General features: G+C 41.8%; 1 protein-coding gene across 5 annotated transcripts in view; it reads right to left on the bottom strand.

Moving 5' to 3' along the window:
- Nucleotides 1-266: 266 nt before the first annotated feature.
- Nucleotides 267-12,181, bottom strand: part of LOC115196989 (uncharacterized) — a 39,591-nt gene continuing 27,676 nt past the window's right edge. For 4 of the 5 annotated variants that reach the window (XM_029758085.1, XM_029758086.1, XM_029758087.1 and 1 more), the window contains 3 exons: nucleotides 2,343-7,147; nucleotides 2,175-2,237; nucleotides 267-1,950 (listed from right to left, as the gene is read on the bottom strand). In XM_029758085.1, coding sequence (XP_029613945.1) covers nucleotides 1,829-1,950; nucleotides 2,175-2,237; nucleotides 2,343-7,089 — 4,932 coding nt within the window. In that variant the 5' untranslated portion in view covers nucleotides 7,090-7,147 and the 3' untranslated portion in view covers nucleotides 267-1,828. The remainder of the gene's footprint in view (nucleotides 1,951-2,174; nucleotides 2,238-2,342; nucleotides 7,148-12,181) is intronic. The other variant, XM_029758088.1, reaches the window with a different exon arrangement.

Here is a 12,181-nt window from a genome sequence, read left to right as displayed (position 1 = left end):
TTGAAACAAAAGTACAAACCTCACACACATGGTTATGGGCTTTAAAAAAAAAAAATACACCTGTACCATGTCAGATATTTAGAATTTCAGATTAGAAATGTATTACATTTTGAGTTTGCATCCCAATACTACACTTTATATGGTCTATATAGCCTTCTTTTAACCATAAAAAGGGTTAGCATTCACACCTAACCAACAGACACCTCTTGTAAGAATGTACCCTGCCTGTCTTACTTTAGTCCCCTATAAAATCAACAAAAGCCAAGTGAAGGATGCTGCTGACAATATATTTTTAAGTGTACAAAAATATTTAGAAACAAATAACATACACCAACATAAAGAAATAACACTAGGTCGAACAAACATATGAAAATATAATGTAAATGCACCAGGTCAGTGGTTACTACAAACATACAGGTTTCCTGCTATATGCATCCAGAATACTGCAATGGAACCTTGTTTCAGCTGGCTTAGTATCTCTAAAATCATACAATACTGTTCATCCCGTGTAAACAAACGGAATCGGTTTAAACTCCAGAAAAATATCTATTGGCAAGGTACCCACTTGTTATAAGATTGTAAAAGGGAACAGTAGAGAGGTGGGCAGAATGATAACTTACAAATTCATACAAACCGCAGTCAATTTGGCATAGTTCACATTCTGTGATACATTCAAAACAGTAAACATGAGGTTTGCATAAAACTGTTTACCCCCCAAAAATGTCAGACAACACTGACAAGAAAATAAACATTAAAATACAGCAATCCAATGACACACAAAACTTTAGTTTAGTTTTTTTTTTTTAATTAGATGAAGTTTCGCAATGTTGCCTGTGATGGGGTCATGATAGGGGCTGCACCAAATGTTTGATGTATTATAATAATTGGTTATGGTTATGTTGTATTAATAGAAGGGGAAGGGTTATAAGACCCGTCCCCCCTTACATTTATAGTGTCCTAGACTACAGATTAACTATATATATATATATATATATGCATTATAAGGTGTAATATTGTTCCACAGTTATTTTATAGTCTCTGCTTCTTATAAGAAACGGTCTGAGAGCTGTGTGAGTTATTGCAGTCAAAACAGGGTGTCTGAGAAAGCGCCTCAAAGATAAAAGAGATTCATAGACACAGAACCCTGCAGGGGAGTGAAAGAGATGAGACTAGTCAGACATACCACCATAAATCAACTTGGGGAGTGGACATGTACTGCTGAGCCTTTAGAAAACACTGGAACTATTATTTGTATAGCTGTGTATGCATGGGCTTGGTCTCATGAGTAGAGGGTAATGACGTAGGCATTTACATCACTAGGGGTTGACTGCAAGCATATTAAAAGCAACTTGGACTTTTCCTATTTGGCAGAACACAGGAGAGACATCAGTTGTATGTGTGATGTTTGATCTTTGACTTCGGTCTACAGCTGTATTTTGATGAAAATTGTTCTAATTTATAAGTGCACATTGAGTGTTCCTTATTTGTTAAGTAAATAAGAGCCAAGAAAAGTGGAACCAACACCTGTCAGGCCTAAGGTAGAGAGGACACTGTCAGATAAATTCTCAGTCACTTAAGAATGTAAACGATAACTACAGTAAATAATAACTGTATTATGAGCTGCCCAACCTTGCCACAATGAGGTAAATTTCTGCATTCCCAAAGAATATACATTGGTTATGAACATTTGTCATTAAAAACAAAAATTGTACATATATTTCCATGGGAAACAAGTTACAAGAATCAGATTGTCATGCGACAGTCTTCACTCCACTCCCCCAGTCCATAACTGGAGACAATACAATTTGTCGTGGGTTAGCTGCCAGGCCTACTTCTTCTGCTTGAATTTCTTCTGAAACTTCTGGAAGGTGGTGGAGGAAGACTTGGGAACTTTAGTGGTCAAAGAGGTGAGAGGACAATATCTCTTCTGAATGCCAACAGACCATACACCTAAATGGAGTAATAATTCATTTGTTACAATAAATGTTACAACAAATAAAACAAAAACCTACATCCTCATATTTGACAAAGGAATACATGGAGATGGGGAACAAACTGAATAGATACAAGAAATGCTTTCCTTACAATGATATGGAAAATGCAATGTAGGTAGCGGACACATTACATACAGTAAATTTTCAACACATGGTTGAATAGACAGCATGCTTTATTACCTTGGGATTTTTGGACTATCGTCTGAGGACTCTCAGCCTTCGCAGCAACCGGACCAGCCATGTCTGATGGAAAAAGTGTTTCAATGTGAAAAGAGCAGGAATAAATGTCTAATTACAGGTAACATTAACTGAAATAAGAGCAAATGTGTTGGTGTTGGTATTACTTACCATTCATTGAACCTGTCTGTGTCGGAGGGTCCATGACTTCTTTGAAGTTGAACGACTCCGGCAGCACACTAAACATAAGACTGTTCTGCTCATGAGGCAAAGGAGCAGGGTTTCCGATCTCATATTTACTTTTTTCCACTAGATCAGGGATACTGGATGGCACTGCCTCAATCCTAGATTTCTTCGGTCCGAGTTTCAGGCCGTTTAAGATTCTTTCTCTTTCAACACGCCGCAAAGTCTGCTTGGCCTTTACAGTTCTTTCTGGTTTGGCTCGCCTTTCAGAGGATAATGCACCTCTATCTGTGTTGGTGAGGGCAACAGTCTTTTTGGCCATTTCAGCACAAATAATCTTTGGAGCGAAGCCTCTTCTGTTTTGTAGTCTTGACACTTTGCCCCTGGACTTTGTCTTTGTCGGGATGAAACTATTATTCCACTCGTTTAAGATCCATTGTTTGATTGGGCTTTCCGCTGGAGGACTGGTCCAGGAGTTGACACTCACACTGAGGGTTATAGGAGGTGCTGGAGCATTGTCTGCAAAAGGTCTGGCTCGAGAAGCATTATGGTCCTTGCGTTGGTCAGTTGCTAAAGCCCCATTTTTCCTCTGGAGCGCGGAACCAAACAAGGCTAGACTTACTGTGGCAACCCTCCAAATGTTGTTCCCAATTCCATGTTCTGTTGGATTCTGGAGATTGCTACCTTTTGAATGTTTCTCTTCTTCCAAAGATTTAGAAGTAGTTGTATTGGGGGGCTCAAAAACATCATCATCATCATCATCATCAGTCAAGTTGACCTCAGGAACGAGTTGAAAGGAGGGACCTAATCCATCCCTCATTTTCATTTGCTTTCTTGGGACAGGCAAATTTGAATGAGGACTTTCAACACATCTTCTCTTGAGTCCAACCCCTTTATGTTTAACCTTGTAGCTACGATTTGTTTTAGGAGAGAGATGTTTGTGACATCTTTGTGCCAAGGAAAGTGATGTAAGGAAACCGATTTTGTCTGTTGGTTGGGGTTGCAGAATAGAAGTAGGAATGGGAACTGTAGGAACGACTTCACTACCTCTAGGGTTTCCTTCTTCCAAAATGACACCAAGTTCTTGTACACATTCCATACGTTTCTGGAACAGACCTGGTAGTTTCTGCTTTGGCTGTACATCGTCCCAAACTAGCTCCGATATTGGGGTGGCTACTTTAATAAAGTCTTCATAACGGGAGAAGACCTCTTCAATTTCAACAATGTTTGTGTGGTTGATGGGGAGTTGCAGTGCTGGGGCTTCTGACAAAGGCAAGCTCTTCACCCCATTTGTGTATATGCGAGCAGTCTCAGATTTGCTATCAGACAAGACAATTGTTTGGCATTCTTGAATGCCTGTAGATTTCCAAGATTGAGGATTCACATTTTTTACAGGATTCTCTTCCCTCTTTTCTTCTGCTGTGCCATTTGATTTAGACAATTGCAGGCATTCCCTTTGTTCTGCTTTTGTTGTGTTGGGTTCAACAGACAATGTTACCTCAACCAACGCCGTCGCATTCACAGTGGCCTTTGCCGAACCCAATTTAGTCTCGTATTGGCATTTGCAGGACGAAGAATTGGTGGACCCACTGAACACTGCCATCCAACGAGAGAGGCAACAGTAATCTTCTGATTGGGCATCCCCTTTGTTTTCGAGTTTTAAATCAGTCAACTTCGCATCTACCCTCTCAGATGACTTATCCTCCACTGAGTAATCTTTCAACTCAATCAGCTCCGCGTCCCTTTCCATTGGCAATTCCAACAGGTCTTCTTCATTCACTTCATCTTGTGGTAGCTGCCCACTGAAAAACTGCAAAGCTTCTTCTGGTGTCAGCACGTTGATCTCCAGGGAGGAAAATGGGTCACTAAAAATGATACCTGCCTTTTCTCTCTTAACCAGTGAGAGGGTCTGAGTGGAACCGTGTGCCAAACCTGACACTTGAATTTCTTTAGCATCAGAATCAGAGGGTGTTGGTCTCTTCGTCTGAGCCACCTCAGTCTGCATGTCATTGGCAGAGTCCGCAGATTTTTCATTTTCGGTACAAATCAGTTTTGTTTGTTCATCTCCTCTATGAAGAGTCTTTTGGTCATATCTTAGTGACCATGGGAATCCAAACTCCTTGTCTATGTCATCAAGCTGCTTATTTGTGTTCAACCATGATGACTCTTGCGCTGGGAACCCGGGGTGAACAGAATCATGTTTAAGAATGGCATATTTCTCTTCAACTTGACCCCAGTTTTTGCGCCTGGCTTGTGAAAATATGACAGACTGTGATGACATATCGTCATCGTCGCCACACACAGATCTAACCTCTTCCATTATATTTTGTAACATACCAGATCTTGCAGCATCCATAAGCTTTGGCCCATCTCCGTCCCAATAGAGGCTTAGTATTTTGCTTTCAACTGGTGTGGCAGTGCATTTCTGACTTTGCACAGTATCTACCAACTCCTTCAATTTACCAAGGGTCCATTTGATTACAGGAATGGAGGACAATTCAAAAATGTCCTCATCAGAATCGACTTTTTCATTTGTTTCCTCACTCAATTGGTTAACATGCACATGAGTGGTCATTTCTCTGTCAGCTAACTCTTTTCTCTGAGTGGCTTGACATTCCACATTAGATAATGGTTGAGAATCAAATTTCTCTGCACGTAACCCGTTTGATAATGACCGTTGAGGCTTAAAACATGAATATATCTTGGCCATTTCAACATCAGAAGTTTCTGCACCCTTGGTCAATGTTTTATCAGCCCCTGATTCTAGTCTGATCTTGGGGACCTCTTGTTCAGATTCATTTGTCAAAGAAGCAGATAGAGTAAGGGTTGTTTGGGCTTGTGATGGACTTTGGTCACAAGATTCTTCCCCAGGGTTGCTCACATTTTTGACACCTGTTAAGATAGACATACCTTGGGTAGTCAAGGAGATTTTATCAGCCACATTTAGAGGTGTGTTTGTCTGCATACACTGCGATAGTGGTTGTACAACTGCAATGGCCTTCTGTGTCGTAAGAACAGAGGGGGCATTACTTGCAGATGATCCTTGCAGGACCAAAGCACTTTCATTAGGTTTATCTCCTATGAAAATACAATTTTCTGTTCTAAATCCATTTCCACTTTTGTCCTCTGTTACTGTTATGTAATAGCCCTGTCTTATGGGGTGTGACGGAGTCACAGACTCACAGTTTTGCTGGCCTGAAGACAGCATACCATGGTTTGGCACAGATGAAGATGGTCCAGTGTTGGATAACTGAACATAGGTGTTTTTTGGCTTGTAATGTAGGGTAGGGGCTGCACCTTGGTTAGGCACGTGTTGCAGAAAATGCGCTCCTGCCCCAACCACATGTTCTGTCTTGTTCAGCACGGGTCCATGGGAGTGCTGGCCTGGGTATGGTGGAGGCGCGGACTTACGCTTGTGCTGGACTGGGTATGGTGGAGGCGCGGTCTCACGGTTGTGCTGGCCTAAGGGCTGTATACTATAGTTTGGCACAGATGAAGATGGTCCAGCGTTGCCTACCAGAACATTGGTGCAGTCTGGCTTGTAATGTAGGGTAGGGCCTGTGCCTTGGATATGGAGCCTAGGATGAGAGGCATAGTGTGCATTATTTCCAATGGGCCCTGCCTGACTGTTATTATTTGCACAATAAGATGGGAGTCTGTTCTGTTGTGGTGGGATGGGAAAGCTTTTAGGGCAGATGGGGACATGTCTTGGAGAATTATTAAAAGGAGGGTTATACATAACATTGTACTGAGGATTCTGGCTAATGTTATGCATTGGCATTGACTGCCCCACTGTAGCATTTGATACATTGACCTGGTTGTTGCTGCCAGTGAGAAGTTGAGAGGGATACATTTGCCTGTGGTTTGATGAGCCAGTGTGGACAGGTGCTCCATGTTGGTGCACCCTGTTCAACTCAGCCCTGCTGTCATTGTTCTGATTTTGAAGTATATACAACAGTTGGTTATATGTTGTCTCCTGTCCACTTTGCAAAGAGTTTGGTGTTTTTGGGTTTCCCTGATGAGGAGCTTGAACTGCCATCCTTCTTGAATCCTGCCCACTCACTACAGTCAATTTATGATTTACATGGTTGGGGCTCCTACCCATTGCAAGAGAAGCAGAGGTACCACTGGAGGCCCCCTCTTGTCTGCCAAGTACAAGCTGCTGACTGCCACTCACTGGGCTTAGATGATACATAACATTTGTATTCAGTGGTGCATTAATATGAGGGGGGCAATGAATGGTTGGACCCTGACCATCCTTTACGAGCCTCTGTGGATTGTTTTTTTTAACACCCAAAAACCCCTGTCCCTGCTGGAAAGTGGGTTGAGCTGCACTGTTAACCCTTCCGGGCAAGGTGTCACGGTTTCCACTTTGTGATGTAACACCAGTTGATTGAGCAGCCGCTGCATTGTTAGTCCAGAATGATGTCAAAAGGGGACTAGTACCTGTTAGAACTTGCTCTTTGGTGGGTGAATGCTGAGATGAGTTTATGTACACCATTGAAGCCTGTTGATTCAGGTTCGGTCCACTCCAGTAACCTCCACTGGTTACTTGTCCGCTGTGTGGTAGGCATCGACCACCTTCTATATACAGGACAGCTGGTCTGACTGGCCCATATTGACGAGAATAGCTGCAAGGAATCTCACTCATCTGACCACTGGTAACTTGGGGACTTGCTGATTGTCCAGCGACGGATCGATCCAGTCCACTTTGGGTCCAGGTATAGGTCTGCATTCTCCTTGTCTCCTCAGTGTTGCCTACTGCCTTGTAGTATTTCAGAATTAAAACATTTCTGGAAAAAAAAAAATGTGATTAACAGGGCCACACACACACACACACACACACACACACACACACACACACACACACACACACAGTAACCAACATAGCCTGTATCAAAAAAAAATATCTAGATTTAAAGTATGGCAATCTGGAACTACAAAGCCCTCATCATATTCTCTGGCAGCATAGTCTTATGACAGATAGGCTAGTGTGGGAGATCATTCGATGCCACTTACTGCATTTGCTATTTCTGAGATCATGCCAATAATTACATTTGGCTAGATGTAGAAATGATGTCACCTAGTGCATTTGCTGTTTCTGAGCAAAGCTAATGTAATCATTGGCATGAGTTAATGTACATGACTACATTAGCTAATGCCCATAACTACATTTGTTACACCTGGACATACTAATGTCAGGTGAACATGGAAACAGGATGGTAACAAAATGACCAATACGTGAAACATATGTATACAATAAATGTATTATTTTTTGTATCACATAAAAGGTCCTGCCACCATTATAATTGAACTCAAAGCAGATGTGGGCGTGAACAAGCAAGAACTGGGACTGAAAGATAAATGGTGGAGAAAGGACAAGGGGAGTTATTTCATTTGCATATGGGGAGTACCCATATGTGTTTTGTAAGGAAGTAATGCTATAAAGGCAAAGCTCTGTGCTGAGAAACACGGTTGTTCCATGGAATAGCACGACTTCGCTACTTTGTAATAAAGCCTAAATTTAATTTACAAGTTCCAGTAAAGGTGTAATATTTGAGTCAATATTCCACAACACTAGCTGATATGTTTTACCAGTGGGGTACACTACACTATGAATCAGGTTTGAGGAGTTAGTGAGGTAACTTTGGTCAACTCCGAGATCAAAATCGGGATAACCGGTCTGATAGATCTGACTCAACATGCAATAAACATGCAGTGCATTCGGAAAGTATTCAGACACCTTGACTTTTTCCACATTTTGTTAGTTACAGCCTTACTCTATAATGGATTCAATTGTTTTTTTCCCCCCACAATCTACACACAATACCCCATAATGACAAAGCGAACAGGTTTGGACATTTTTGCAAATGTATTATAAATAAAAAAAACTGAAATACCTTATTTACACAAGTATTCAGAACCTTTGCTATGAGACTCGAAATTGAGCTCAGGTGCATCCTGTTTTCATTGATCATCCTTGACATATTTCTACAATTTGATTGGAGTCCACTTGTGGTACCTTCAATTGATTGGACATGATTTGGAAAGGCGCACGCACACACACACACACACACACAGAGCATGCCAGAGCAAAAAACTAAGGCGTGAGGTCAAAGGAATTGTACGTAGAAAGGATTGTGTCGAGGCACAGATCTGGGGAAGGGTACCCAAACATTTCTGCAGCATTGAAGGTCTCCAAGAACACAGTGGCCTCCATCATTCTTAAATGGAAAAAGTTTGGAAACATCAAGACTCTTCTTAGAGCTGGCAGTCTGGCCAAACTGAGCAATCAGGGGAGAAGGGCCTTGGTCAGGGTGGTGACAAAAAACCCGATGGTCACTCTGACAGAGCTATAGACTTCCTTTGTGGAGATGGGAGAACCTTCCAGAAGAACATCCATCTCCGCAGCACTCCACCAATCAGGCCAATCAGTTGCCAGACGGAAGCCAGTCCATAGTAAAAAGAGGTACATGACAGCACGCTGAAGTTTGCCAAAAGGCACCTAAAGACTCTCAGACCATGAGAAACAAGATTCTCTGGTCTGATGAAACCAAGATTTAACTCTTTGGCCTGAATGCCAAGCGTCACGTCTGGAGTAAAGGCACCGCTCATCACCTGGCCAATACCATCCCCATGGTGGTGGCAGCATCATGCTGTGGGGATGTTTTTCAGCAGCAGGGACTGGGAGACTAGTCAGGATCGAGGGAAAGATGAACGGAGCAAAGTACAGAGAGATCCTTGATGAAAATCTGCTCCAGAGTGCTCAGGATCTCAGACTGGGGCGAATGATCACCTTCCAAAAGGACAACGACCCTAAGCACACAGCCAAGATAATGCAGGAGTGGCTTCGGGACAAGTATCTGAATGTCCTTGAGTGGCCCAGCCAAAGCCCGAACGAACATCTCTGGAGAGACCTGAAAATAGATGTGCAGCAACGCACCCTATCAAACCTGACCGTGCTTGAGAGGATCTGCAGAGAAGAATGGGAGAAACTCCAAATAAAGGTGTGCCAAGCTTGTAGCAAAAGTTGACACACCTACTCATTCAAGGGTTTTTATTTTTACTATTTTCTACATTGTAGAATAATAGTGACAACATCAAAACTATGAAATAACAAAATTGTTAAACAATTCTAAATATATTTTATATTATTCAGATATTATAAAGTAGCCACCCTTTGCATTTATGATAGAACGCCAAGAGTGTGCAAAGCTCTCAACCAGCTTCATGAGGAATGCTTTCCCAACAGTTTTGAAGGAGTTGCCACATATTTTTGGGGGTAGGCAGGTGTTTAGAGTGTTGGACTAGTAACCGAAAGGTAGCAAGATCGAATCCCCGAGCTGACAAGGTAAAAATTTGTCGTTCTGCCCCTAAACAAGGCAGTTTACCTACTGTTCCTAGGCAATCATTGAAAATAAGAATTTGTTCTTAACTGACTTGCCTAGTTAAATAAAAGGTAAAAAAATAAATACAAAAATATGCTGAGCACTTGTTGGCTGCTTTTCCTTCACTCTGTGGTCCAACTCATCCCAAACCATCTCAATTGGGTTGAGGTCAGGTGATTCTGGAGGCCAGGTCATCTGATATATCACTCCATCACTCTCCTTATTGGTCAAATATCCCTTACAAAGCCTGGGGGTGTGTTTTGGGTCATTGTCCTGTTGAAAAACAGATGGTCCCACTAAGCGCAAACCAGATGGGATGGCGTATCGCTGCAGAAGGCTGTGGTAGCCATTCTGGTTAAGCGTGCCTTGAATTCTAAATAAATCACTGACAGCGTCAACAGCAAAGCACCCCCACACCATGTATGTTATGTAAACATGAAACTGTATAAAAGGAGTGTGCTGAGACTGGAAAGATCAGTTGGTCCATGGGCCAGCTCTGCTTGTTACTTTGTAATAAAGTCCATTTGAATTCACATGTTCCAGTATGCAGCACTAACCTTTGATGATCTTCATCAGATGACACGCCTAGGACATTATGTTATACAATACATGCATGTTTTGTTCAATGAAGTTCATATTTATATCAAAAACCAGCTTTTTACATTAGCATGTGACGTTCAGAACTAGCATTCCCACCGATCACTTCCGGTGAATTTACTAAATTACTCACGATAAACGTTCACAAAAAACATAAATTATTTTAAGAATTATAGATACAGAACTCCTCTATGCACTCGATATGTCCGATTTTAAAATAGCTTTTCGGTGAAAGCACATTTTGCAATATTCTAAGTAGATAGCCCGGCATCACAGGGCTAGCCATTTAGACACCCACCAAGTTTAGCCCTCACCAAAGTCAGATTTACTATAAGAAAAATGTTATTACCTTTGCTGTTCTTCGTCAGAATGCACTCCCAGGACTTCTACTTCAATAACAAATGTTGGTTTGGTTCAAAATAATCCATAGTTATATCCAAATAGCGGCGTTTTGTTCGTGCGTTCAAGACACTATCCAAGGGTGACGAAGGGTTATGCGCCCGACGCGTTTCGTGACAAAAAAATTCTAAATATTCCATTACCGTACTTCGAAGCATGTCAATCGCTGTTTAAAATCAATTTTTATGCCATTTTTCTCGTAAAAAAGCGATAATATTCCGACCAGGAAAGCGTGTTTACGTTCAAAGAGAGAGAAAATAAAAACATGGGATCCCCTCGTGCACGAGCCTCAGTCTGATGGTCCCCTGATAGAGCACTTACCAAAGGCGCTAATGTTTTTCAGCCAGCGGCTGGAATTACATCATTCAGCTTTTTCCCGGGTTCTGAGAGCCTATGGGAGCCGTAGGAAGTGTCACGTTACAGCAAAGATCCTAAGTTTTCAATAAACAGAGCCAAGAAGCTCAAGGAATGGTCAGAGAGGGTACTTCCTGTTTGGAATCTTCTCAGGTTTTTGCCTGCCATATGAGTTCTGTTATACTCACAGACACCATTCAAACAGTTTTAGAAACTTTAGGGTGTTTTCTATCCAAAGCCAATAATTATATGCATATTCTAGTTTCTGGGCAGGAGTAATAATCAGATGAAATCGGGTACGTTTTTTATCCGGCCGTGAAAATACTGCCCCCTAGCCATAACAGGTTAACCTGTCTGGGCTAGGGGGCAGTATTTTCACGGCCGGATAAAAAAAACATACACGATTTAAACTGGTTACTACTCTTGCCCAGAAACGAGAATATGCATATTATTAGTAGATTTGAATAGAAAACACTCTGAAGTTTCTAAAACTGTTTGAATGGTGTCTGAGTATAACAGAACTCATATGGCAGGCAAAAACCTGAGACAATTCCATTTACATTTTAGTCATTTAGCAGACGCTCTTATCCAGAGCGATTTACAGTAGTGAATGCATACATTTCATACATTTAAAAAAAAAAAAAAATTGTACTGGCCCCCCGTGGGAATCGAACCCACAACCCTGGCGTTGCACACATCATCCTCTACAAACTGAGCCACAGGGAAGACCCTGTGGCTCAGCAAGCAGGAAGTGGCCCGTCTGAGAATTTGTAGTTCTTCTTTTGATTCTCTATCGAAACTACAGTATCTCTGGGGTTATGTAGCACTTTCTAAGGCTTCCATTGGCTCTCTAGAGCCTTCAGAAAGTGGATTGAGGCGTCTCCTGTCTCTGGGCAGAGTATAGTAGCTCAGTTTCTCAGTGGTCTGCCTGGTGACAAAGAGATTGGATATGCGCATTCACGAGACCACGCTGTTTCTTCTTTTCCTCTTTGAATGAATACACTATTGTCCGGTTGGAATATTATCGCTATTTTACAAGAAAAATACCATAAAAATTGATTTTAAACAGCGTTTCACATGCTTCTAAGT

This window comes from Salmo trutta, chromosome 7, assembly GCF_901001165.1.
Source record: "Salmo trutta chromosome 7, fSalTru1.1, whole genome shotgun sequence".
NCBI classification, from domain to species: Eukaryota; Metazoa; Chordata; class Actinopteri; order Salmoniformes; family Salmonidae; genus Salmo; species Salmo trutta.
The sequence above is the reverse complement of the archived record's forward strand: the minus strand, read 5'-3'. Positions and strand labels throughout refer to the sequence as shown.